The 27,500-nt window shown below is 39.2% G+C and overlaps 4 protein-coding genes across 5 annotated transcripts; 2 read left to right on the forward strand and 2 right to left on the reverse strand.

Annotated features, from left to right (window-relative positions):
* Nucleotides 1-1,706: 1,706 nt before the first annotated feature.
* hypk (huntingtin interacting protein K) lies at nt 1,707-5,275 on the forward strand. The gene is made up of 4 exons (XM_041788865.1): nt 1,707-1,922; nt 2,398-2,453; nt 4,862-4,913; nt 5,039-5,275. Exons 1-4 carry the CDS (start codon nt 1,761-1,763, stop codon nt 5,132-5,134), a joined length of 366 nt encoding a protein of 121 aa, XP_041644799.1. The 5' UTR covers nt 1,707-1,760; the 3' UTR covers nt 5,135-5,275.
* Nucleotides 5,276-5,334: 59 nt separating this feature from the next.
* Nucleotides 5,335-12,230, reverse strand: mfap1 (microfibril associated protein 1). Its single transcript, XM_041788854.1, has 8 exons — nt 12,042-12,230; nt 10,925-11,141; nt 10,307-10,445; nt 9,597-9,784; nt 9,241-9,510; nt 8,980-9,139; nt 7,484-7,573; nt 5,335-6,906 (listed from the first exon to the last, which is right to left on the reverse strand). Exons 1-8 carry the CDS (start codon nt 12,121-12,123, stop codon nt 6,727-6,729), a joined length of 1,326 nt encoding a protein of 441 aa, XP_041644788.1. The 5' UTR covers nt 12,124-12,230; the 3' UTR covers nt 5,335-6,726.
* A 1,226-nt stretch (nt 12,231-13,456) lies between these two features.
* hddc3 (HD domain containing 3) lies at nt 13,457-17,293 on the reverse strand. The gene is made up of 4 exons (XM_041793121.1): nt 17,077-17,293; nt 15,821-15,876; nt 14,226-14,466; nt 13,457-13,691 (listed from the first exon to the last, which is right to left on the reverse strand). Exons 1-4 carry the CDS (start codon nt 17,186-17,188, stop codon nt 13,561-13,563), a joined length of 540 nt encoding a protein of 179 aa, XP_041649055.1. The 5' UTR covers nt 17,189-17,293; the 3' UTR covers nt 13,457-13,560.
* On the forward strand, nt 17,227-27,092 carry vps33b (VPS33B late endosome and lysosome associated). 2 transcript variants are annotated; one of them, XM_041793100.1, is made up of 24 exons: nt 17,227-17,339; nt 17,644-17,768; nt 18,238-18,318; nt 18,407-18,468; nt 18,558-18,607; nt 19,297-19,364; nt 19,454-19,499; nt 19,583-19,677; nt 21,442-21,546; nt 21,679-21,769; nt 22,089-22,166; nt 23,430-23,503; nt 23,581-23,667; nt 23,751-23,841; nt 23,946-24,020; nt 24,127-24,191; nt 24,279-24,333; nt 24,667-24,713; nt 25,004-25,136; nt 25,924-25,997; nt 26,098-26,199; nt 26,303-26,378; nt 26,541-26,660; nt 26,878-27,092. In XM_041793100.1, the coding sequence occupies exons 2-24, from the start codon at nt 17,673-17,675 to the stop codon at nt 26,955-26,957; spliced, it is 1,851 nt and encodes a 616-aa protein (XP_041649034.1). In that variant the 5' UTR covers nt 17,227-17,339; nt 17,644-17,672; the 3' UTR covers nt 26,958-27,092. The 2 variants fall into 2 exon arrangements, with proteins under 2 accessions (XP_041649034.1, XP_041649042.1); XM_041793108.1 differs by having other exon boundaries at nt 17,322-17,397.
* Nucleotides 27,093-27,500: the final 408 nt, after the last annotated feature.

Below are 27,500 nucleotides of genomic sequence, written 5' to 3' on the forward strand. Positions count from 1 at the left end.
TTGAATTTTTTTTCAGTGTACCACTGGACAATTCTACTAATGAAGCAGTTCAAGAAAATCCAGCTCAAGAAAATCCAGTTGAGGAAGATGTGGGAGAATGTTAGGCTTTCTTTTACTTCATGACCATCTTGCAACCTGTTTTAATCATCTCCTTGATCATAGCTCTTTGGTATGCGTCTAACCTTCTGGACCAAGAGAAAAGTTGGTTTCAAGAGCTTCTGAGCATCAAACAGACCACTTCCATACAGCTGAAAGCAGAAAATCAACACCAGCACTCCATCCTGTTCTCAGACAAACTCTTCTTCCTGTGGAGATTCTGTGACAACCAGACACTTCTGTGTTCACGCTGCATCCCTGGATGGACCGAGCATTCGACACTCTGCTTCCTAATGTTCTCAACACAGAAGAAATGGCAAGAAGCACTCGAAGAGTGTATGTCAAACACCGGCGACCTCGCTGTTGTTCTAAATCCTGAAGACCAGGCCTTCCTCACGAATTTCACCTTGCAGTATGCTCAGGAGCACCCTGAAGAGCATTTGCTCTCTGCTTGGATCGGGTTGGAGGAATTTGTGACAGAAGACATTCGAGTGGGTCAATGGAATGAGATTGGAGAGAGATGATGGCTACTGGAGGGGAAATGAGCCAAACAACCTAGTCACCTCCTGGGACACGGAAGGAACAGGCCAGGACTGTGTCGCCATCGTCCCACCAAGACGCATCAGAGAAGAGGATTGGCTGAATTCGTGGTATGACATCGTCTGTCGTGGCAGTCGTCACTTCACACTTTTCCTTCTGCAGTCTTAGACGCAAGATCAAATTTTCCATGCACTGAATGTTTTTTACTATACCTGCCCATTGACTGATCGTGGGTGGTTCCCTACAGAGCCGTCTCCTTGTTATGGCCTTTTTGCTTGCTTCCATAAAAATTCTGAGGAGGTATCTATTTTTAGGGAGTTTTGGATCCTAAGGAGAAGGATAAACAAGTAAATTAAAAACCATAGCAAACTATAGTGTAGACATTTTCCAAGGTTTTGAAAACAGGGCAGTGCCAGAATATACTGTATGTGAGTGATCTGCCATACAATGACCACATTCTCTCCAACATTTGAACTGACTCTGTTATGTTCTGCACTTCTTGTTTGATTTTACAGAGCTCTGATTGTTGATTATTTTTCCCTGAGTTTTTGCTCTTGCTGTGTGTAAAGCACTTTGTAGACCACTGTTTTTAAAAGTGCTATATAAATAAAGGTTGTTTTTTTTTGAGAAAGAAATGAAATTTTCAAGTCTAAAAGTGGAAAGAAAAGTGAATTTACATGAAAAAAACAGAAAGTTTCCTAGTTCAGTAATTCATAAATTTACGATTAGAAATATAGTATATAATTGCTATTATTTTTGTTGTCGTTGTTGTTATTCTTTTGAGTTGTATTTGTTGTGGTAGTAGTAGATTTTTTCAATAATACCTAACAGCAGCCGCGGCCAGAGTACAAACCACGCCCCCTACAAAACACGGTACCTACATAATACGCCCACTGGTGCTATTAGCTTAGCTTTACCATTTTAGTTTCCACTGGTCAGGTTTAGGGCAGGTTTAGGGGTAGCTCGTTGGGGTAGGCGTGGTTTGTAGCGGCTGCGGCTGCAGCTGCAGCTAGACCCTTCTCGATTTTTTTTAATTTTTAGAGTCTTCTTTTCCGGTCCTTCCCTGTTTGTCTCCCGACGTTGTGCGGAACCTTTCTTTTCGTTCCGGCTTCACTGGAGCAATCATGGCGGCCGAGGGAGACGTCGATCTGGATCTGGAAGCCGATGAAAACTGCACTGGAAAACCGGCAGAGAAACCTCGGAAACATGACAGCGGAGCCGCAGACTTGGAGAGAGTCACGGACTATGCGGAGGAGAAAGAAATTTCCAGTTCTGATTTAGAAACGGTGAGAGCTCGGAGCTAACGTTAGCCGGGAAACATGCGGCCAGGGCAGCTAAACTGTCGGTACAGCATCACAGGAATCATCACCAATCCATAGATTAAGTATTCAAAATGAGTCGTTTGTCTTAATAGTGTATGCTCACTCTGAGTTTTGATCAAATTGAATGTTTGTAAAACATATTTCTTCTTGAAGAGCTGATTAGCTTACTGTCTGTTAGCTAGCCAAAGCGGCTATGCTCTTTTCCCCATTGCCTTGATGAATGTATTAATGTATCGTCTACTTGTATTTATTTAAATTCAGATAACTATATTTACTTCACACCTCAGATAAGCAAGAATGCCCTCTGATACTATGAACATCACAACAAAAGGGGATGAAGTCGAGGGACGAAAAAATGTAGTGGTTCTGCCAAATGAAAAGATATTTGAAGTGGTTTTCATACTAGAACCTGTATTAATATAAACTGTTTTCTCCTCAGGCAATGTCAGTGATTGGAGACAGAAGATCACGAGAACAGAAAGCCAAACAAGAAAGGTATGGTCTGTCCATGTAAAGGGTACTAGTATTCAGATTTGTGTTGATCCTGTCACTAAACCTTGAAGAGTTAAGTCTTCACTGTGCTCAAGCCCAAGACTGTGTCCAAGTCACCAAAGAAGAATTCAAAACTAGTACGAGTCACGTCCCCAACTGTGAAACAAATAAAGACATAAATTTGCTTCAAATAATGAAAAAGTGTAAGAAAATATTGTAGAACTTAGTAAAATAGTCAAAACGCAGTTTACAGCGAGGTAAATGTTTGCATGTGTGCAAATATTTCCAAATGCATTTTGGCCAATACCGGTATCAATTTCTATATACAGATGCATCTAAAGAAATAAGAATATCATCATACAAAGTGAAATATATCAAGACTTTTTGTTTAAATGTTTATGATTACAGTTTATAGCTTACGTGAATTAAAAAAATCCCCATCTTAAAATGTTAGAACATCATAAAACAACCGTTCCAAAAAAGATTTATAATACAGAAATTCTTACCCTTTGGAAAATTATTTTTATTTATATCCTCAGTAAGTAGTTGAAGCTTCTTTTACACAAGTTATTGCACCTATGCATTGTGATGTGGTTGCTCTGATAGCAGCCTTCAACTATTCTGTATTGTTGAGTTTGATGTCTTTCACGCTTTCTTGACATTTCCCCAAAGATCCTCTATGTGGTTTAGGTCAGGTCAGGCCAATTACACAGTAATTCTATGGTCAGCAAACCAGTTTCTGGTAGTTTTGGTTGGCATGGACAGGTGCCAAGTCCTGTTAGAAAAGGAAATCTGTATCTCCATAAAGCAGACAAAAGCATGAAGTTCTCTAAAATGGCAGATGACGTGGCACCACAAACTATCACTGACTGTTGAAACTTCATATTGGAATCAAAGCATCTAGGTTCCTGTTCGACTCTGATCTTCCTCAAAACTCTGGGACCTCAGTTTCCAAATGAAATCTAACATTTACTTTAATCTGAAAGCAGGACTTTCCATTTCTTTTTTCTCCGTAGCACAGGTGAGATGCTAATGACTTTACTGTGGTTCAAGAGTGGCTCAACTAAGAACAAAACACTTGTACTCTATTTCCTGGACCCGTTTGTGTGGTGTCTCTAGATCCACTGACTTCAGCATCAGTCTTCTCCTTGTGAAGCTCCCCTGTTCTTGAATGCTTTGTTTGACAATCCTCTGAAGGCTGAGTTCATCCCTGTTGCTTGTTCACCTTTTTTTTACCACACTTTTCCCTTCCAGTTAACTCTTCATGAAAATGATTTGATACCATCTCTGAGAAAACAGCCTGCGCTTCAGTAGTGACCCTCTGTGGCTAACCCTCCTTCTAAAGGGTGTCTGTGATTGTCCTCTGGACATTTGACAAGTCAGCAGTCTTCCCCATAAGTGTGGTTGTGTGTACTGAACCAGAATGAGAGAATGAAGGCTCGGGAAACCTTTGCAAATTGAACTTTCCCACAATATTCTAATATTTTGAGATAGTGGATTTTTGATTTTCATGAGCTGTAATCATCAGGATTAAAACAAACAAAAGTCTTGAAATATTTTCACTTTGGTCTAACTGAGTCTAGAATGTATGGGAATTTGAATTTCTGAAGTAAATCACAGAAAAAAAGAACTTTTACATGAAGCTCAGAAGCTTTTCCTCTTATTGTGAAGGTCCATTTATTGTATTGTATTGTATTGTATTGTTATACATAGTATCACCTTTAAGGGACATAAAATCTAAAGGTAGATTTTCCAAATTCAGAGCAAACCCTCAGTATTTGTAGTATCAGACAGTTGTTAAGGGGAATTTGTTTATGTCCAGTGGTCCAGTTCAGCAGATGGTGCGTCCAATCAAGGATTTATAGATGAAAAGATACAGATGTTAATCACAGGTCTGTTCTAGAGAGGTTGTGGAGCTTTTTCTTGTCATGGATGTAATAGCAGAGTTATAAACTGTCTACAGATTTAAGCATGGATGCATCAGCATGTCTGTAGATGGTATCACCATAATCAAGCATGGGTGGGAATGTTGATTAAATTTTCAACTTCTTTCATTTTTTGTATAAAGAAACCAAAGTTTCTGCTGAAGTTTGCCAGTGAGATATTCAATGTGGTGCTTAATGTGAGTGTACAAACAGGTACAGCCGTTAACTATATGAAACATTTTTGAAACATTTTATTTTCAACCCAGAAAGCCTCTGTTTGGCACTGTTTTGCTACCAGCTGTGAGCGTTTCTGCCTTAGCATATCTGAGTCGCTGTTTGAGTTTGCTCCAGAAGATCCAAAGAAATGACTTTGTGTTGTTTAGTGTTTAATGTTTAGTGTATTTTTTATCCCACACACCCTGTTCTGACTTCTTGTTTTTACACTGAGAATCTTCATCTGTGCTCACTGTGTTGTTCTGCTTCCAGAGAAAAGGAGCTGGCCAAAGTCACCATCAAGAAAGAGGATGTAGAGCTAATTGTAAGTCCTTTTCTAATATTGTATGTCTTTGCAGAACATATCCAGCTGTTTTTTGGTCCATATTAACCAGTCTTAATCCGAGGTTTTTATAAGTATTGATTAACTGCCTTGATGTTTGTGTGCAGATGTCAGAGATGGAGATTTCTCGGGCGGTGGCGGAGCGCAGTCTGAGGGAACACATGGGGAACGTGGTGGAGGCTTTGGTGGCTCTGACCAACTGAACAAAGACAAAAAGCATCTGCACACTGGACTGCTTTGTTTAGTTTCTGCCCAGGGTTCATTGAGACTGAACCAAACTCAGTGGTCAAACCTTCATCACTGAATCTGCTTCATTTTTTTTTTTAAATAAAAGTTGAACTGACTCCTTGTCTGTCTACAGTTTGATCAATGGTTTTCTTTCTGTGTAAAGGATAAGAATAAATCAAAATACAAATTTTTATTCACAAAAAAGGAAGTTAAAACAGCACTGGTTTGACAAAAGTGAGGGAAAAAAACAGAATCAGCACAAGGATCTGTGTATTATGTTACAATATGAATGCAACTTGATCTGGCTGCTAAGTGTACCAAAAGTCACAAACCTTAGTATTTCATACAAAGGGGATTTTACTGAGAGTTATGAGCACTACATGCATGTGCAATGGTACGTCCACAACATGTACTCAACGGTGCGATTTTAAGGCCAGTTCCCGATCCTGCGGCCACATTTCCTACCAGTTTTTACAGGAAACCATGTTGGCTACAACAGAGCATATTATGTTGGAATTATGAAATACTGATCAGCAGTTGATTCTGCAGTTATAGAAGATGGAAGGTACGTCTGCTGGATCAGCTGAGGCAGAGGACGGGAATTTCTGCACTCATTTGGCCACAGAGAGACATGGATGACGTCTGATATTTGCAGGCATTGATCTCGCAGCAGAGTACTTAAAATATGGCTGTAGGCATTACTGTTAATCTCCAGTGCAACTCAGCAGACCAAACAAGGCTTGTAGTCAACGTCTGACATGGATACACTTTTGAGAAGATGCACGCCAGCTACAAGCACAGGCCTCTGTAGGGTTCAGGGTTCCTTCTCATACCTATGTTGTGGGCTACTGCGTAGCTTTGACAAAGAAGCATAAATCAGGCTTTAGTCTAGCTATGTACTTAATGATTTTAAGCTCAACTTCCCCCTGAAACGATCATTGGACATGGCCCGATTTGAGCTATGCTGTGATCAACCATTAGTACAAACAATCCTTCAGTGGTGTTGATACGATTCTTTGATATCTACAAATCCAGATCAAGCCGTCTCCAACAGAGCATCCACAATAAACAATGGCAGCAAGTAGACCAGGAAACATCTCTAATGGGATGTTGCATCCTTTGCAGCTCACAAACAAACTACACTGCTTTCTCAGACAGGATTTTACCCATTTTCTTCTCAACATATTTAGTGGCAAAAGGACGTCTTGTCAACAAAATCCATCGTCCTGTATGTTTGTTTTTCTTCTTGAGTCACATCTGATTCAAGATTTGAAAATCATCTCGTGGGTAGCCAGCCTCAAATGCAGAATGCCGAATAATTTAGAGTAATCTAAGCCCTATTTGCAGCCATTAGCCCTCATTAAAATATTGTGGTCATTAATAAGTCTAAAACACCTGCTCCTTGTATTTTCTGTCTTTAAACAAACTGATGTTGAAAAAAATCTTCCTGATAGATACATTTTATCAGAGCAGTCTTTTCTTATCCTGACATGGAGGTAACGGACTTTATCTGGAGCGCCGTGCAGCTTCAGAGACTGAACAGAGATGGAGCTGCATGTATTACATCTTAAGTCTTCCTCTTCTTCACTGTGGGCCGGTCAAACACGTCCCTCACGCCTGCTGCCTTCTGTTTGAAGAATTTGCTGTTCTGAGCGCTCTCCTGTGCCCATGCAGAGTCAAACGACGTGGTGTCCTGATCCACCAGGTGAGTGTACTTGGTGCGTCCAGAACGACCAAAGTTTTTGACCTTAGGAGGGAAAAAAAACCCCATCAAATTACAGAGTCAAATAACCTGATAGGGGGTGCATGTCTAGCAGAGGACTTGGACATAAATAAAGCCAAAATACTGTCTAAGATGTGTTCATGTTCTCTACTTGAATGGGTCTGCATTTGTCATGCAGGTAACTGACAACAATCAGAAACTTAAGTTCAGAAAATTATCCTGCAGCCGGATGTTGACTTATCCATACAGACTCTGGTAAACGGCACTTTAAGAAGTGAAGATGTAGTCCTTAATCACGCATCTTTGTAACTGGCAACAGGAGCAGCCCACTAACAAACACATATCATGCAATGATTGAATTATTTTTCTCCTTGTCCCACTTCTGCTCCTGTAAAATTCACCCAATAAACCTATAACAGGAATACACGCACACACACAAAAAACCAAACAAAAAACACTCAGATTTGGAAACAAAAAAAAAAAATCCATAAAATAAAAAGAAAGAAAAAAACCCATTCAGACAACTATAGTTGCACCACTACCACTATGCTGCTATTTGTGCCATTCCTATGTAAAACCTGTATGAGTAAAGAGGGCTGACCTGCATGACTTTGGGTAAAATGGTTTTGTTGAAGTGATCCTCCAGAGTCGGTGCACTGAAGTCTCTCTTGTACACGTCCTCCTCTTCATCCTGAAACACAAATCAATATAACATTTAAATTATAATGCATATGTATTATTGAACATGTATTCATAAGCCCCTGAAGCAGCTGTTTTTACATCTGTTCACTGATGGAAACTCTCAGTAATAAAGAAATGCTTCCTAAATGTCTGACTTCCATTCAGCATCTGTTATTTATTTTTTTCTCACTGAAAACAATAACAACTCACTAAAATATCTTTGAAACTGATCAAAAAAGTGCCCGGATAATCCCTTTGAATATTAAGCTATTAAGGTTAATCTTTATTTAACATGAAAATGTTAAATGTGATTAGAAGCTTAATTTGTCAATTAAACAGGATCACTGCAAACAAGATGTTTCCAGGTAGAGATAAAGGCTGAGCTTACATTTTAAAATACAGATTATAATCTAACATCAGCGATGCAAATATGATCAGCTGGAACAAAGAAAAAAGATTTCAAAATTTAGTGCATGGCAGTGACATTGTTGTGAAGCTAATTTAGTAACTTCATGGTTAGAAGTTGTTCCTTGGGTGTATGCATTGCAAGTCAAGATATGTACATCACATCCTGAAAGTATTTTATAACCTGTTTCCTAAATTGATAGTTGATTTTAAAAACCTTTGGTTAACCTCAGCTTACAACTTAATGCAAATGCTGGCCTACTTTGGCATTTTTTGCCTTTATTATGATAGGACAGCTGAAGAGAGACGGAAAAAAGGGGAGAGAGACTGGGGGGGGGGGGGGTGTACGTCAAACAGCACCGAGACTGATACCAATCCCACGACAAGTGCCCCGAGGACTGCAGCCTCTGTATCGACTTAGCTAAACTGGTGCCCAATAGACATCTATATAGTTTATATTTCTAAGGATTTTATGTGGATGCTTAAGAAAAGAAACAGATTGCTTGTTAGCATCGTACGTGGTGAGAGCGAGCATGGGGAGGAGTGGTTCTGGGATGTTGAAGATCACTGTTCAGCCCTCTAGAGTTGTTGTAGATTAACTAAACAAAACACCAGTAAAGGAAGGGGTTCCCACTTGTAAATCCTGGTGAAGTGCTGGCTTTTTGCTGCCCATTGGTCTACACGGTTTACTTGTGGGGGCCACTACTAAGGTCTAGGGATTTCTTCACAAAGTGCCCGCACTTAGGCATAAATAGCTTGTGTTTATTTAAAATCAAATATTTTTGTAAGACTAAGAGATTTGAAGTTGTCCTCACACCCTACTGTATTTTTTTCTTAACTTTTTTACAAAGGCCAAATTTACCAGAGAATCTAATCTATTAAATATCAATAAAAGTTGGTCAAATTTTTGGGCAATTTTCAATTGTTTTGAATGCGAAGGAGCCAGTGACATGAGAGTTTGTCTAACCTAGTAACAGTAAACAAAGAGGGTTTTGTCAGGCTATTTCTCACCATGAAGAAGGCTCCTCTGTGGTAGTACTTCTGCAGGAACTTGTATTTCCCTTTGCTGGCTTTGTTGGTGATTAATTTGCCGCTGTTTCGGATTTCAGCTCTGCGCTCCTCCTCCGTCAGGCTGTGGAATCTCTCGATCTCTGCCTTCTCCTTCTCCATGCTGTGGAACAGACAACCATCCTTATTGAAATTTACAGCACTGTGAAGGTTCTTGATTTCATTATCAGGTCATTTTTAGGTCCAGGATCCATGTTTACTTACACTTCTCGTGCCTCTCGGTCCCTCTTGATGCGTTTCAGCTCTCTGACCTTCCAGGCTTCGTATTCCTCCTCCTCATTCTCCCCGTCAGTGTCCAGACCTTCCAGAGCGGCCAGCGTGCGTCGGTTTTCCTCAAACTCCTTCTTGGCTTCCTCCTCTACGATCTTGAGGGTGTAGCGCCGCCGCTCCTCCGCCTGCCTCTTCACCTCGGCATCCAGCTCTCTCTGCCTCTGTTCCTCTGCTTCACGCTCTGCCACTGTGACTCTGTCCTTCCTGTGGTACAAATGCAGACAATTTACAAACTGCATGAACATCTGGTTTGCTGCATTAAAAACATCTGCAGTAGTTTTAGTCCTTACTTTCGTATGAAGACAGGTTTGAGTCGAGGTTCTGCTTCATCCTCGCTGTCTGTGTATTCTTCATATTCAGACTCAGACTCTGACTCCTCCCCTGACTTCCCTTCCTCCTCCACCTCCATCACCTCCATCTCTTCATTCTTACGCTCAATGGCTCGCTGACGCATCATTGCTCGTCTGCGCTCAATTTCCTGTACAGAACAAAAAAGCTCACATGTAAACATTTACTTTAAAATGAAATAAACAGACAGGATTTCTCACAGACAGTCACAAGCATTTGGAGTATACTAGATTAAAGGTACCGGATGTACATTCTACCACCAGGGGGCTCTTTATCAAAACAATATCAGAAGATTACATGGAAGGTTGTTGGGAATAAAAGTTTAATGGATGAACATCAGGTGACGAGAAAGCTGTGTAAAAGTAGCAACAGCTTCTTGGTTTACACTGCAAGGTGCTCACAAAGTATTCTGGGATCGTTTGCAGTGTTACAGTGCCACCCTAAACAGCTTCTCGCTTTGAGAGATCAGTTTACAATTATGAAAATCAAGGACTTCCCTGGCTTTGAGTATTTGGGGTAATGTAATGTAATGTAATCCTAAACCAAACTAAAATTACATGACATTGGTCTTGTCATTTTGTTATTAATGTAGACTTCTCAGTGCCAAAATTCAGCATACTCTAACCTTAAAATAAAAAGCATTAATACAGACCTCATCATCCACTTCTTCTTCTTCTTCCTCTTCTTCATCGCTGCTCTCCTCGCGCTCTGGGTGCCACGTGCCTTCATCAGAGTCTTCGCTGCTTTCAGCTACAACTTCAGGCTCTGCAATCTGTCTGTGTCTCGCCAGCCTGAGGAGAAAGAATAGAAGGGAACACTCCTAAATCACCATTCTTTTGTCAAAAAGTTCAATGGGCCTCATTAGTCTACATTTTTAGGAAAGAATTTATTCTTAGAAACTCACCTGGTTTGTAAGATCCTGACATTCACTACAGTATTCTTATCTAGGATTTTTAATAAACTATCTAGAGGTAGTTTGATGTTAAAATTAAACACTTATTCACAACTTTAAAAACCACAAACACATAGGTATGATAGTCAACCAAGTTCCAGCGGTTTAGTGATTGAATCAATGTACCGTCAAATGAGGGGGGCCTAAAATCACCTTATGTGCAGTCATTTTGGGACTTTCAGGGTCTTATTAAGAACTAATTTTAAAACATTTGTGGGCATATCTTGGTGAATGAGACCCAATCATATCAAATAATCATATTTGATTTGTATGGCAGAAATTCACAACTAAGATTCCATCCTGAAAACTGTGCCATACCTCTCCTCCACATCCTCAGAGACACGGTTGAGCAAGCGTCTAAGACGTGGGTCAGAGACCTCCTCTTCCTCCAGTTCCATCTCAGGCTCCATCTCCTTCCCCTTCTTCACAAACTGAAAGTCCTCCTCCTCCTCATCTGATGACTCCATGGGTGCATAGTCTGGACGTTTACCGGACACGTACCTCTTCACCTTTACCTTCTCCATGGACAGCTCACCTGGGAAGACAGAGACAATAATGAGCTGCATGTATACAGGTGCATCCAAAAAAATAAAATCTACTGGAGAAGTTCATTCTTTCATAAATATTAACTTTCATTTAGCCTAAATTCACCACACATAAAGTGAAATATTTCAAGCATTTAAAAAATCTTGGTAAATCAGAATCCTAATATATTAGAAAGCTACATCAGACCAAACAAAAAAAGGATGTTTTTGATTGATCTGGGTCACTCTGGACCCTGCCACAGTGAATCCAGTAGAACAAACCAGTGAACAATACAGTGCTTTGTGATTTAAGATGTATCTGTTCTTCCAGGGGAATTAGGTTTATCGCCATGCTCTAATTTAATATGTTATGTAATACTGTAGTTTCTTTCCACTACCATTGCTTTATGGCCGTGATAAACAGAAACACTGGCAAATAGTTTAGAGGACGAACAAAGATCATGTCATGTAATAAATAATAACCGTAATATTTTTTTTTTAAAACGTTCAGAACTGTACAGGTATGTGTGGGGCGGGGGGACATCCCTAATTCCGATGGATAATTCGTTTTAACTGTGGTCCAAAGATAGACGTGTATGCGCCAAACTACAAGGTGTTTTGGTTCAAGTGGTGACCGTGTTGACTGGCGACAATAAACCGGATGGTCGTAGTTACAAACAATAGATGTTGAAATCCTCGGGAGTCTCTATTTGTTTCATAGAAATGGGGATGGAGAGTGTATTTCAACGTTAAAATGGAAATTACTAAAAGAGGAAGCATTCGCTAAGACACCCTCCGTTGTAACTGCGAGAGCCACAGACGAAATTAGCGGAAAGTCTCCAGTCAACACACTGACGCCTTCAACCATAACACCATGCTAACTTAGCACGCCGCTAACTCGTAGCTCTCACCTTTATCATTCCGGACCGGCACGGCTCCGGCCGTGGACTGGATCGGCGGTAGCTTCATGTTGAGGGCTTCGCGACTAGACATGACTGCCTGGTCGAAGGTATAACCTAAATAACAGGAGAAATTAGTGTTTTAATCAGACAACCGTGAGCTCGTCGTCGCTTCAAGCTAACGGAAGTCTAACTGGCTGAAGCGAACGGACAGGAAGTGTATTTGTTCCGACGGATATTTCCTCCGAAAAACACAAACATGCAACCACGCAGAAAAATCCAATCAAACTTTTCTTGTAGACCATTTTAATGCTCCAGATAACTTTTCACCACAAACACAATATATTTCAGAGAAATATAGATAGAGTACAGATACACGAGAATATTAAAGATGAAGAAAACTTTCAAATAAATTTTAGCTGTACTCCACTACAGCTAAAATACACAGTACCTCATTACCGTAAAAAAAAAAAAAAAAAAAAAAAAAACACACACACACACACACAGGAAATTCATTTTATAAAAAAGAACATTAAAAATCCGAATTCCAAATATTTTTTAATATTTGTACAACTTTTGAAACTCTGAAACCCTGAGTTTTGTTACTCATAAATTTACGTTATAACTTACAAAAAAATAGACTTTTCCTCTTTATTTTCCATTCCTCGTTGTGACCCTAACATATCAATGTGAATATCCATTTATAACAGCTATTTAATACCTAGAAGAAAACCCAGGCGTTGTACAGACATAGAGGTGAAACAGAAGTCCTAAGGGGATTGCTTCCATATAATTTTATTTTTGACTCAGTTTCGCATTGTAACTTTCAAATTTTGATTTTTCTCTTCAGATCTTTTTTTGGTTTTCTTAATAATAATAATAATATAAATACATTTTATTTATAAAGCACTTTTCATAAAAGTCAGAGGCACTGTACAAGTTAACTTTTATCTTGAGATAAAAGGCTTATTATGATAACAAGATGACATAAGACATTTTCTTAAGAGTTTGAGAACTTTCCTCAACTGCTATTTATTTATCATGGGGGAAAAAAACAATTATGATTGGCATGGTTGCTTAGGGCTTTTGTATATATATGCTTATATTTTACAGACATTATTTTATTTTACATGAATATACATAAGTAAAAACAATTAAGTGCTGGAGGATAGGGTCAACATGATTAAACATTTCTCATGGCAAATTTGTTGTTGAAAAATTATTTAATTTTATACAGTGTGCTGAGTATCATGTAAAGTAAAAATTGATTCCGATTGGTTCTTAGACAGAAACCTGTTCTTCACTTGTAAGAGAAGAAGTCTGCCATTTCTGCTGATATATCTTTTTGGATAAAACTATTACAAACTTTCAAAATACCCTCAACTGAACTTGACAACCATTATTAAAATACAAGGTCCACACAAATGTATATGAAATGAGATTTATTTATATAATTTAGAGTACAAAACTGTTAACTGTTATGTGTTTGTAATTTCACTGGTCTGTGCTCCGTTGTACTGTTGCTGTGTTGTCAGAGCTCAACCCCTCTCTGTTTGAATAACTCATCCAATTTCTCCTCCAGAGCTGAGTTGGTTCCTCGTAGTCCTTTCACCACCTTTGATGCCCACACAAAATACTCCTGAACCCGCTCGGCTGTCCAACCTGCAAGAATAACACCAAAAGAAATCACGATGGGGACCGGTGCCCTGGGATTGTTCTTGTACTGGGATATTTATGAGTTTAGTTACAATATAATGCTAGAGATGCACTGGTTGTGAAAATTAGCGCTGATGCTGCTGCTGATGCTGATGCTGATGCTTGCGGTTACCTGTCTTTTTCCCAATACCTTTTATTGATGCAACAGCTGTTTCAGACCAGGTAAAACACGCGCCACAGTCATCACACAGCAAACATGCAGTCAGTCTAAAACACTCCCACTATGCCTTCTTTTTCTCTCCTGTTTGACCATGAAAACAAATCAGAGTTTTTCAAGCATATCACTTCTTCTGCCTGGAGAAAAATCATTAATTTGATTCAGTAGTTGGGTAGTTGGTTTTACTAAATGTCAGCATTTGCATCAGTGTATTCCTATGTAATGCTCTCCTAATACTGCATTTCAACAGTCTAATATGTCTGTATACCCTGAGAGATGACCTAGTTACAGTTGAAGTGCAGTGACAGTGAGAGAGTGCTGACCGACAGGCGTGCAGCGGTTCAGGTCCCTCAGGTTGTACAGTTTATCAGCCAGTTTGACCAGTTTGGCCTGGCGGCTGCAGTGGGCAGCATGCTCCACCTGCTGACGTTTTCTCTCCTGTTTGGGAAGACTTTTATCGTCCGTCACTTCCTGAACAATTCGAGCCACAGTCGGCCCAAACTTTGCTTCGAGCTCCTCAGGAGTTGTGTCTGTGTCCTCCACCGTGTCGTGGAGCAGAGCTGCCTGCAACACAAAGACACAGACTGAACAAGACCCGCTTACACCTAACACGAACATCTGTGCTGGGTAACTGGATACCGAGAGGTCATCCTTAATGCTTGGTGTGGACGCACCTAAATGTTGAAGAAAAAAATATATCTGATAGCTCAGACTACATACAGAGCTGGTCTAGAACAGCCTTTGTCCTAAGGGCTCTCCACTCGCATCTAAGAAAAGGCCAAGCACCCCCAGGAAAAACCACGCATCGATTTTAATTGTCTTCATTGAAAAATTAAAATTGAATAAGGATCTATATGAACTATGATTATGACAGTGTATTAAGATCCACTCTAGAAAAGAAAGGTTAATAAATATGATCTGTTAATTTTTTAAGAAAAAACTAAAAACTGTCAAGTTTAAAAAGTCATTAATTTACGCAAAAAAAGATAGTTTCTTCTACTTTAAAAGTTGTAAATCTACATGAACCAAAAATGACAATTTTTGAGAATATAAAGCCAAGAAGCCGAAAAATCGAACCGCTGTTTTCAGTTTGGTTTCTTATACATATTTTTAGGTTAAAATGTTGTAAATTTTTGCAGGAAAGTATATGAACACTGTGGGAATTTATGCAATCAGGTTTAAAACTTAAACTACAGAATGACTAAAGACTGAAGCATGTGTTAACGCGGCTATTCTGCATGGACATAAAACAGTGTTGGTTCGAAAGCTATTTTAAATTTAGTCTTAATTTTAGCCTTTAAATCAAAATTTTGTGTAGTTTTAGCCACATTTTTTCATTTTAAACTGTTTATCCAAAGAGATGTACATTTGAGAGCAAGAACAACACAAGCAAAGATCTAGACAAGAAGAAACAACATCAGTAAGTGCAGATTTTTTTTTGTTTGTTTTGTGTTTTTTTTATTAACGTCAATAATGAAACAACCAAAATGTGAGATCTCTCATCATCACATCCATTAAATTGCTTCACAACACTAATGACCAAAGCACCAAGAGCTGGATCACTCACAAAGAGCTGTGCATTATTCTAGTTTTAGGAGGAATTAAGAGAAAAATGTTAGAATTCTGACTTTTTTCTCAGACTTTAAACTCAAAATCCTGACTAAAATATTTTCAGACACAACTTTTATTTTAAATTCCTCAGAATTCTGAATCATTTTTTTTTAGAATAAAAAAAAAGTTGGACCTAAAATGTTTTTGTCAGTTTTTTGTTCATCTACTTCTGTTAAATGCAAAGTCCTGTCTGTCTTGGTATCTGATTTCCTAGCATGGATGTCAAAGAAATATGTAAACAGGGTCTGATAAAGCAAGCACAGAAGCAATAAATTCCACAGTGAGGGACTTTCTCTTGATAACAAACCTGTAAAACCTCGATATCTGTGACGCCAGCTTCATGGCTGAGGATTCTGGCAACTCCTTAAAAGTACACACACAGAGCTGTGAGTATCAGACAGAGCAAAGTCAACACAAACTCTTAGGTTTTTCATAAAGTGGTAAACTGAGCACACATGGACGATTAAACATTTTCTTTCATTCAGAAGAGAATGCCTCGGTCATATTACACTCATTACAGACATGCAATAATATTATTCAGTGAAAACAGGTATGCATCACAGTATGATATGGTTTTATCAGATTTTTAGGGTTTTGTAATCTTTATAAAGACTTGAGTCTGTAGGTGACAACAGGGATAGGCTCCAGCCTCACGCAAGCCAGAAAAGGATAACCAGTGTAGAAAATGGATGGATGGATGGGCCTGAAGACAGAGTCTGGACAGGTATGGTTCTGTTTTTAGAGTCTGTGACCATTTTAAAAATGAAAAAAATAAAATATAGTTTCCTTACTCTTTCAAAAAAATACATTTTTCATATCAAGGTCGCATGTGAGCTACTGAAGTTGAACAAGAGCATCCAAAAGCAGCCTGCGACCCCCGTAATAAGGGTCCCAGAGACCAGGGATCCCACTGTTCCTGAGCATAGTTGAACACATTCAAGAACAGTCATGCAGACTTGCACTGTAAGGATATTTTAAACATTACTTTAATTTCAGCATAAATCTCACCAAATGACCATGTTTTTATTTTAGATTTAACTATTTGTTATGCATTTATTTTTTAAAATATTCTTCATTTTTTGGAAGGAATCTGGCGACCCCCTCTCAGTGCCTCGCTAACCGGAAGAAGGTCCCGACCCCCAGGCTGAGAACCACTGTCTTACAGGAATATTTACACCTGACAACAAATATTGACTCGTGCTTTCATTTACAACAGATATTGAATTTATGTTTTTAATTTTAAGAAATAAGGTGAAGTTTAAGTTTATTTATAAAAAGGTCCAAAACAACCCCAGCTGGTCTTCGTGCCTTGAAGGCTTAAAAACAACCTCCAATATCACAGAAAAATAGCAAAATCGTGAGAAATTGCAATTGAATCATTTTGTGAATCCAATGCTGTGATACGTGTCAGTGCATCTTTAACTACAAACTAATACTGACTGAGAAAAACTACAAAACAAGAAGAAATCCAAGAAGATTTCATTTACTATGCATTCAACTGAAAGTGTTGAGAGATTTCCGAGCAGCACCTGAAGGTATCAAATTAAAGTCAGAACTACGCACCGATTGGGTGATTAATGTACGGCGTTTTCTCCTCGTCTTTACGTCGTTGGTTTCGATGTTTCTCTGCGGCAAAATTAGCCGTCTCTAACAATAAAACTGCGTCTGAACTCATAGTAAAGCCAGTGACAGAAAGACCACAGCTGTCAACACAACCAACAACACCTCTCTTCTCCTCTCAGTTAGTGTAGAGGTCCGTTCCTGTTTTTGTCCGGAAAGAAACAGCCTGTCACGGGATCGATTCCGTTCTGTAGCTACGGAAGCAGGTAGCTCCTGGTCTCAGATAAATAACCCTTTTTGTTCAATTTGGTGGACATTCAGTGCGTATGTATATCTGGCGATTAGATGTTTTAATTATAATTTCGATGTCAGTGTTAACCTTTCTGTTTGCTCGCCGTATTCTGATGTCAAGATTGTTTTTAGCCCACAAGCTAACCTAGCTAACAGATTAAATCCAGCAGATAATCGTCTCTTTCTGTTTCTGATGGTTGTAGTTTTCTAAAAGGAAAAAATGTGAAAATTTGTTTCTGGAGTCGTTGAATTCACGACTATTTTTTTTTTTTCGTTCAGTGGATGAATAACGGGTGTGGTGGCCCAGGATGGCTCACAGTGCCAGGAGAGACTCCCCGGAGCTGCCTGACTTCTCTCTGCTGAAGAGGCTGGCCAGGGATCAGCTCATCTACCTGCTGGAACAGGTAGGAACAAAAACAGTCACGTTTTGAGTTTGCTTCATTTGACTGTGCTTGCTTCAATCTGCAGACATACGGCCAAGTTTGGAGCAAACGCAAAATACGTGTGCGCCACAGAAAGGATAAGAGAAAAAGTCCCTAAACCCAGTTAAATCCTTAATATTCGCCTCCACAAGTCAGCCATGCTGACAGATGGGCAACAAGGAGCGAACACTTCACCGGGGTTGTCAAGTGGAAACCCCTCTATATTGGTGTTTCCTTCAGTTGGTCCCAGGACACCTCCACAGGGCTGAACAGTGACCACCAGTGTCCCAGAACCACCCACCTCCATACTAGCTCTCACTGCCCACCATTGCCAACATGGAGACATCATCTTATTGGGTGTTAAAAAATCAAGATGGGCATGTCCTACACCTATTTCACATTTTAAAGATTTCAAATGTCACCCTTAAATCCTCCTCTTCTTGTTACACAGCTGCCAGGGAAGAAGGACCTTTTCATTGAAGCAGATTTGATGAGTCCGCTGGATCGTATTGCCAATGTGTCAACACTAAAGGTGAGGGTTATCACCTGTAGATCATCTGTATCTTGTATCAAACCTCAGTTCCAGTGTCTCTTTAAAACATCTGTCCCATTTTCTTCAGCAACATGAAGTCGACAAACTCTACAAAGTGGAATATAAACCCATTATCAGCACTTCAGACCAGTGAGCCATTCAGCCCTCACATTTCATTCATTATTTTACACAGACAGCTGATGTAACTGCATGACAATGTGGCTGTCTTTTTCTTGCAGGCTCTGTTTTCTGATACGGCCAAGAATACAGACTGTGAAGTGGATATGTGGTGAGTAAATTTGAATGATTTCATTTGGGGATGCATGATAATATTGGTGTGATATCAGCAGATAGCTTAAAAGTGAATCATCGATAGTGGCAGGTGTGGACATTTCTGCCAATATTTACAACTGATTTGCACAAGTATTCATTTTGTAAACTTTGTTTTGTAAGGACTGAAAATTGTGGTTTCATTCATCCTTAAGCTTTTAAATGTTTTAGGTCTGCAGTACATTTTAAATAACAGTATTGATATTTGTATTGGCTTAGATGAATCTGTGAATATTGGTGTGTTCAATTGATCTGAACTATTCACTCATGGGGCGATGGGTTTGCTGACCAAGCCAGTGTGGTGTTCCAGATATCAGAATGAGAATGAGAGAGTCTTTCGGTCTTCATTTGTGATGCCTGGGTGTTGACTGACGGGTAGAAGCACTAGCTGGACTCCTTTGTGACAACTTCTCTTCGGTGCATTTATGGTTGTCGTTGACAAGACCGCGTGTCTAATGCTGACTTGCTGAGGAGGTAGATTTAAACAGTAAAAATTGATTGTTTTGGCACCAAAATCTCAGGCATAACATTGGTGCTTATGCCAAAAAGTCACCCATGACCCAGAATCATTAACATTAAATATCGTTATTCTAACTCGTTTATTAAATGAGTAGAGTTTTTTTGATGCTGTAATCCTTGTTGTTCCAGATGTGGCCAATGCAGACAAAGCAACAGGAAGACACAGAAGATACAAGATCATCTTTACTCCTCAGAAGGTCACTCTCTTTTGCTGTTATGTTCATAGTCTATGATTTGCTGTGTTTATTTCCTGATCTTTACCTGCCATGCCTCCATTGTCTTCCAGTTTTATGCGTGTGAGGCGGTGCTTGAGGAGCAGGGTATCTTTGGCGGTGAGCATCTACATTTTTGTTTCTACTCTAGTGGTTAGTGTTTGTAGAAATAAAGTTTTTTAACTTGTGTATTGTCCCAATAGATGTGACCACTGATGAATGGTCTTTCTACCTTCTTCCACTTGATGAGGATATCATCAGTCTGGAGCTGCCCGAGTTCTTCAGAGACAACTTTCTGGTAATCAGGCTCTGCAATAAAGCGTAAATATGTAGTTCAGTAATAATTAAGACTGTGACAGAGTAGGAGGGGGATGGCATGTAGAGAATGGATGTGGATGATGACATCAAGGCCAGCATGCCAGTCAGAGAGGGAACCTTTAAGCAAATAGCTAGAAATATTGCCTGGGGCAAGTGACAGGAAAGAGTGGGAGACAGTAGATACGGACCTGGTAATGTTGTTAGAGGGGATTAAGGGATTTGTGTTTTACAGGGGTATTATTTATGCATATGGTGTAGAAATATTTGGAGTTTATGACAGAAAAAGAGATGAGAGAGGGTAGTCAGTTTGATCCAGATGATGGTTAAAAAATCAGTGGAGGAAGGCTTCAGTAGATGAGGGAGGGGGGAATTAATATTCAGCATGAAGGTCTTAAAAGCAGGTTGTTAGAAGGGCAGAACATCAGAGAGGGAAAAGGAGGCATGAGGACCAAGTTCAGACAGCATTTAGCACAGGGATCTATTTAAGTTTGTTAAAAGGAGGGAAGAATAGCAAGTTAGGACTTCCACCCTACATGCCACCAAAGTTGAAGGAAGTACAGGCTGTAGTAAGCCGTGCAAAGGCTTCTTCAACCCCATGGACAAATGGAGTCTCCTACCGGGATTAAAAAAGTGTACATGATGTCCTTAGATTTCTATGGCAATTACCAAGGTTAGTATGTGAGAAATAATATATCCCAGAGCCTGATTTAGGGCAGTGGAAACCCTGATTCCCATGGAGAAGGAGTACTCTGATCTAAACCATCAGCATCAGGGCACCAATGGACAAGCAGTTACGTCCCACCTCATGTACAAAGGCTGTTGTCCTTTCCTCCTGCATTAGTTGTTGTTGTTTCCTAAATAAAGGCAACGAAAAGCCCATAAAACAATACACTTTTTACACTTTTTTACAGGGTTATCAGGCAGGTAATCAGGTTGTCCATATGTCCCTACAAGATATTGTGAGCGCTTTATCACCAGAAGCCTTTCTTCAAACGTCAAACAAATTTCCACTCTCATTCAAAAATGATCTGATCAAATTAAGGAGGTCAAATGCTAAGGTTATTGGCCTTCATGTTTATTCCTTACTTTATGCGATTTCTACCTGTCACCACTACCAGATTTACGAAAGCTATAGTCCATTGAGCTGATTGCCAGGGTCCAAATCTGACCTGCAGCTTCTTTCTCAAGTTATTCTTAACTTTCTCCTCCCAATTTCCCACTCTATTAATTGTTGTAGAAATTAGAAAAACTAGATGTAAACAAAAGTGCAACTGTTTGCAGTAGAAAACACTTTAAGGGATAAAAAACCATGAATAATTTGTTTGAATTTTGCAATACATTTTAATGAAAATCCCACTCATGTGAATATTAGCCATATTTATCAGTCTTTGATTTTTTTTTCTTTCATTTAAATAAATATATTCAATGTATCTGTTTTTCTAATTACTTTTTTATGATAGCTAAATTAACCATCAGTTGCAGATTAAAATATGATGAAAATACTAAGACATTGCAGCTTGTAAATGAGGTACCAAATCTGTAAAGTTAATTGTTGATGGAAAGTTCCTCCTTGGAAACATGGCTTGTGATTGTTAGTAGATAAATTGGATTCAGTTAGGCCCTTTAACGGGAATCTTGATTCACAATGTGATGTAAATTATTGCTAAAGCTTCTAAATATTTTCAGTTTGAATTAGTTAGCATAGAAATAGTAGAAAATTGTGTCTTTCTCTGGCATGACACAGGCAGGTGACCAGCGGTGGGTGAGGACAGCAGGTAGCGCTCTTCACCTCCTTCACTCCCTCTACGGCCCGTTCTCTAAAATCTACGGAATTGGACGATGTTCCAAGGTACAGTATGAGTAGAATTACTGAATTTAACTTTCAGGTCCACTGTGATGTGTCTGATAATATTGTATCTCTGCTTTTAAGCAGTGCATGATCAAAGTTTGAACTGCCTTTGACTGTGTCTGTCTGCACCAGATGGCGTACGAGTCGTGGAGGGAGCAGGTCAAGGAGGGGGAACAAAAGGCTCGCCAAGCTGAAATAGGAAAAGTTTTTCTTATTGACAGAGGTAAGAAAGAGATCAGTGTCAATCTAAGGGTGCACTCGCACTAGGCCCAGTTGTTCTGCACCATGCCAAAGTGTGCTTGTACCCCCCTGCCCAGTCCTCTGCACTCACACTGCTCAGATATATCTCTGTAGCAGTAGTCTGTTTTACGTGCCAAAGAAAAGGAGTTATACCATGCTTAGACACAGCATGGTGCACACACTGGTCAAACAACCTGGACTTTAAGGCTCAAGCGTGTTTGGGCCGAGTGTGAGTCCATCCTAAGTGACCAAAACACTGAGGGGTGCTGTATTTAATCTTGACATTGTGTTTTTCTATGCAGATGTAGACTTTGTCACCCCTCTGTGCTCTCAAGTTGTCTACGAAGGACTTGTTGATGATATATTTAGAATCAAATGTGGTGAGTATTAAAGTAACATGTGAAAAGTTAACTTCGTTTGAGGCGAAAATCTGTAAACTACCACTCTGACTCTGTTTACACCTTGTACTAACATCCATGCTGGGTATACAGTTGTTAGATACAAACAGAGGGGCTTAGCACGACACAACAGACCTACACACACTTTCTCTTGCTAAAACATCTGTGTCAGCTTTCCATTTTTATGACTTTCTTTCAGGACCACTCTAAAAATTAAAAAAAAAAAAACAAAGAGTATCTCTTAATTTGAGATCAAACTTAAAATGTTCAGGTTTAAAACATTAATTTACAAAAAAAATTACATGTTTAACTTAAGAAATCATACATTTGCTTTGATTTTTTTGAGATTATTAAGTCAAAAATATCCAATTGTGTGGAGGAAAATTAGACCAAATAAAGATGTTTTCCTTGCACAAGTCCTGCAGTTGAGCGCCTAATCAAATAGTACTTCTTACTGGGACTGACCAGTAAGGAAGTACTTGAGATTTCTGCCAAGAATAATCACATTTTCATTATCTGGACTTAGAAGAGACTTTTCTGTAAACTGGGGCTATCCACCACTCTTTTCAGTCTGGTTTCTCATAAAACTTTGACTTTACAATGCCATCAATTTATGACTTTAAAAACTAGGATTTATTCATGAGTTCATAATTACAAAATAATGTAAAAAAGATGTGTTTTTCCTTCAAAAACAACAGTCTTTCTAAAAAAAAGTTTCTTCTTTATTTTTAATCTTTTAGGGTGGCTCCAGTATACTGTGGTACATTATTTTTCCAATCATGTTTGTGTTTAAATATATGCACACCTAATTTTTACAACTTCAGAGCAGACGTCCCCCTGGGGAGGGGGACTCCAGGTTGGGAACCAAAGAGGGTAAATCGGCATGACCGAGCAATCAAGACCACATAAACTGGTCATTGCTTAGCTGGTCATCAGTCATGACACCCAGATTCTTGGCAGACTTGGCGGGTGTGAATATATCTGATCCAATCTGGACATTGAACTGTGGTTGTATGATAGGACAGGGATGACAATAAGCTCAGCTTATGAAGATGGTCTGGGATGCCTTCATCTTCAAGTATGAAAGATGAACTACACATCTAATTTAAAGACATGGTTAGGTACTCCTAGCTCCAGCTTACAACACATATCAAATCTCTCAGTTAAACAATGACATTCTTTTTGCAGACTACATGAACATTCATGTTTCCAAGTCCATGTCTAATCATGGTATCTGTTCTGCAGGATGTGTGGAGTTTGGAGCTGATGTTACTTCCTCTGACAAAAGTGTCAAAGTCATGCTGAACTCTCAGGACAGGGTACGTTAAACATTAATGAGGAATCCTCTTCTGCTGATATTTTAGGATTTTCTTCTAAACTCTCTCCTCTCTCATAGGTCTTCAATGAAATCAGAAATGAACATTTCTCCAACGTCTTTGGTTTCCTCAGTCAGAAAGCCAGGAACCTCCAGACTGCTTATGATGTGAGCGCGCATTATTACCATCATTGATAACAGTAAGAGGTCACTTAAAATGCTAATACTTTTGTCCCGTATTAATTCCACAGAAACGGCGAGGGATGGACATAAAGCAGATGAAGACGTTTGTGTCAGAGGAATTAAAAGGGTTGAAACAGGAACATCGACTGCTAAGTCTGCGTAAGTTTTACATCAGGACTGTATTTTGTAAATGCAGGTTGATTGTCACATATTCTCAGGTTTTATTTCCAAAGCTGTCTTAATGAGGAGAAAACTCTTTTCAGACATCGGCGCCAGTGAATCTATCATGAAGAAGAAAACAAAGCAGGATTTTCAAGAGCTTTTGAAGACAGAACACTGTAAGAATTATTTATTTATTCATGTACTTAATTCAGGTTTTAGTAAAATCGGATTTTTTTTTATATTATCTTTGTCGTTTGTTTGATGTCTTGTTTTTTCTTCCAGCTTTACTTGAAGGATTTGAAATCCGTGAATGTATCTCTTTCATAGAGGAGCACATCAACAGACAGGTGGGTTTACTGAGGCAGTCTTAGATAAGAACATGTAAAATAGCAACGATTTAAGCAGAGAACTTATTTATGCTTTCCTTGTTCTAGGTCTCCATGATAGAAAGTCTGAGGCTGCTGTGTCTTTTGTCCATAACAGAAAACGGTGAGTAGTAGCACAAATTCTCACAAAAACACTTGAACATCTTGTGGAAAGTCTTCCTAGTAGAGTTGAGGCTGTTAAAGCTGCAAAAGGGGGCTGACTCCATATTAAAGTACATTTATTTTAATACAATGACATTACAGTCCCTGATGGTGTAACTGTCAGGCGGCCAAATACTTTTGTCCATATAGTGTATTATAGTTTCTTAAATAAGATTATTGGCTCTTGGTATTATAAGGAGAGACCTGCAGTCTTGTCTCTTTTTTTAAAGTTATAAACACAAATGACTCTCCTACAGTATCAATAATTATGAGATGTTTTTTTTTCTTCTGACAGGTCTCCTGCCAAAAGATTATAGGTCATTAAAAGCACAATATTTACAGGTGAGTTTATTCTTTTCTTATCAATGGTGGCTCCCCAAAAGCAGCCAGTTTAGTTAAACCCTACATTTCTATATAACTGTGTTAATACAGCTAAATTCTGACATAAAAATACAGCAACGTTCCCAGTTTGAAGAAATTAAATTGTTTAAAGGTTTATTTTTGGCCTTCTCTGCCTTTATATTGTGTCTGACTGTAGACAGCACAGGAAATCACAGATGGAGAGAGAGTGGGAAATGATCCTGATAGTTATTAAGTCACCGGTCTTATGTTTCTTTGCTCTGTCTCATCAGAGCTACGGCGTGGACCACCTACTCACATTTGCCAACCTGAGGCAGCTCGGGCTGCTGGTGGAGCAGCAGCCGGGAGAGACCCTGACCGTGATGGAGAGCAAAGTGGGCAAACTGGTCAACGACAAGACTGCAGGTGAAACAGATTTTAACCTCCTCCTGATCATAATCACTGCTCTTTGCATGACCTCACATTTAATTTGAGGCTTATTAAAGAGGGATTTAAAGGTACAATATGTAGAATTTTGGCTTTGAAATGTATAAATTACTGACCAAAAATTATTTTTTGTAAAGAAAGTTTAGAAGGGAACCCAAATGGTGAGCTTGCTCAAAGCTCTTTTACATCACAGGCCACACCTACATTCACACACTGATGCAGAGCTTGCTTTGAAGAAAGTGTCTTGCCTAAGAACACATCGGCATGTGACTGAAGGAGCCAGGGTTGAACCTACTCTACTGAGTCACAGCTACCCCAAAAAGAGCTATACAACTTTGCAAATGGCCACAATACTTACATAACTGCCCCTGAAACAAATTCAGAATAAACATGTTAAAAGGAGGTAGTCTCATTGTTGAAAACAGATCAGGCATATCCTTTAAGAAACACAGAAGAAGTTTCAGCATACTGTGCATTCAGGACCAGGATGAAGTGACAGGTAGGGTGCAGACTGAGTACAGTCTCTGGGTGCATGGATGATCATTCTGTTTGCAGAGCAAACTCAGTTCATCTTCTCCTTTGACTTTAGAATAAAACTGTTCAGTTCAACGTTAACCAGACATATGAGCACATTTAGGAACAACTTTGCCCATAATTCCCAGCTACCCTTTTGTTATTGTTTTGATGTTTTGGTTGAGAGTCCCGTCCTGTCAGGATTTACATTGTGTGGTTAAATAACCCTTTCTTTCTTTCTTTCTTTTTCCAGGAAAGCTTACTGATGCCTTCTCCTCCCTTGCCAAAAAGAGCAATTTCAGAGCTCTAAGCAGAAGGCTCAACTTGGTAAATTCTTTTACTCTAAATGTCTTTCCCATCATGCCAAAGTGTTTTATTCAGACAATTCTGTCTTTTAAAGAGAATGTTACCTTATTTTTGTGCACAGGTGCCAAAGTCAGATGAAGAATACGACCTTCGGGTCCCTCGAGACATGGCGTACATTTTCAGCGGTGCCTATGTTCCTCTGAGCTGCAAACTTATTGAACAGGTGAGTAAATAAGTCATAGTGATTTACCTGACATCATCTGACTGGTAGTCTTTGTTATAAATAAACAGAAAGCCATAATATAAGGACTTTTCCTGTTTTGTAGGTGCTGGAGCGAGACGGTTGGACAGGGCTTGATGAAGTAACTCGGCTGCTAAATGGGCATGAATTTGCCGTCACAGGTTAGATGATGCAAACTGAACTTATGATGCTCTTTATTTAATAGAGAGCTTACAGATAGGGACAAAATTATAAGCCCCCATGAAACGTCCATTCTTTTTAAAGTATTTCCCAAGTGCAGTTAAACAGAGCTAGGAATTTACAGAAGTTTTGTCTCTCATAAGGGGGTGTCGGAGCTGATTCGAGAACAAAGAGTGATGCCCAGCGTATCATCCTCGTCATGTTCCTCGGCGGCTGCACATTCTCTGAGATTTCAGCGCTACGGTTCCTCGGCAGAGAGAAAGGTAATTAAAGGCTGATTTCTGATGGTTGCTTGCTTTTTTCAGAGATTTGGTCAAAATAAAAATTTAAAAGGCTAAGCATTTGCAAGCCTGTAACTTCTGCAGTGGTAATATATGTCTTTGCTTTTGATGTTTGATTGATATGTCTTTTTGCCATTTGATTGCTGTGAATTTATCTTTTAATATCTAGGATTACTTTTATATTTTTGCTGTTTTCCAGGTTATAAATTCATCGTGGTAACAACTGCTATTACAAACAGCTCCAGACTCATCGAGGCTTTGCTAGGTAACAATGTATGAAGCCTGTTAGCCGTTCATGATGGCTACAAACTGAGACATTCCTGCTCTGCTGCATGAGGATACAAGTTGAATAGTCCATGTTGGAAAACGAAAGGACTGTAAAGATGTATAAAGTAAATAAATGTTTTTAACAAGGTTGTGGCTTTTGTTTTTGTTTCTACATGTTGAAATTGTCCAAAATAAATGACAGAAGTGTCATTGTTGCATCAAGTCGTAGCTATCAATGGTAGATGCTGCGTTCAGCCTTCTTAGATATAGTGCGCGCCACATGCAGAAGGGGGAGTCTCGGCTGTAAGTAAATGAGGGTGGGAGGTCTATCCGTGATTTAAATGCTCATAACTTGCTGAAAAATGAACCAATTTCCAAACAATTTGTTTTTTTCACAAACATCAGACATGCATACCTGATCCACTGAAAAACAGGCTTTCATAATAAAATTCTTTGCCTAAGATAAGGTTGCAGTTAATCTACTGAATAAAAAGCAGCGTATGTATAATAAAAGGATTTTATAGTTGGTAAATGTTAATGTATAGAAGCATATTG

Source organism: Cheilinus undulatus, linkage group 1, assembly GCF_018320785.1.
Source record: "Cheilinus undulatus linkage group 1, ASM1832078v1, whole genome shotgun sequence".
Lineage (NCBI taxonomy): Eukaryota > Metazoa > Chordata > Actinopteri > Labriformes > Labridae > Cheilinus > Cheilinus undulatus.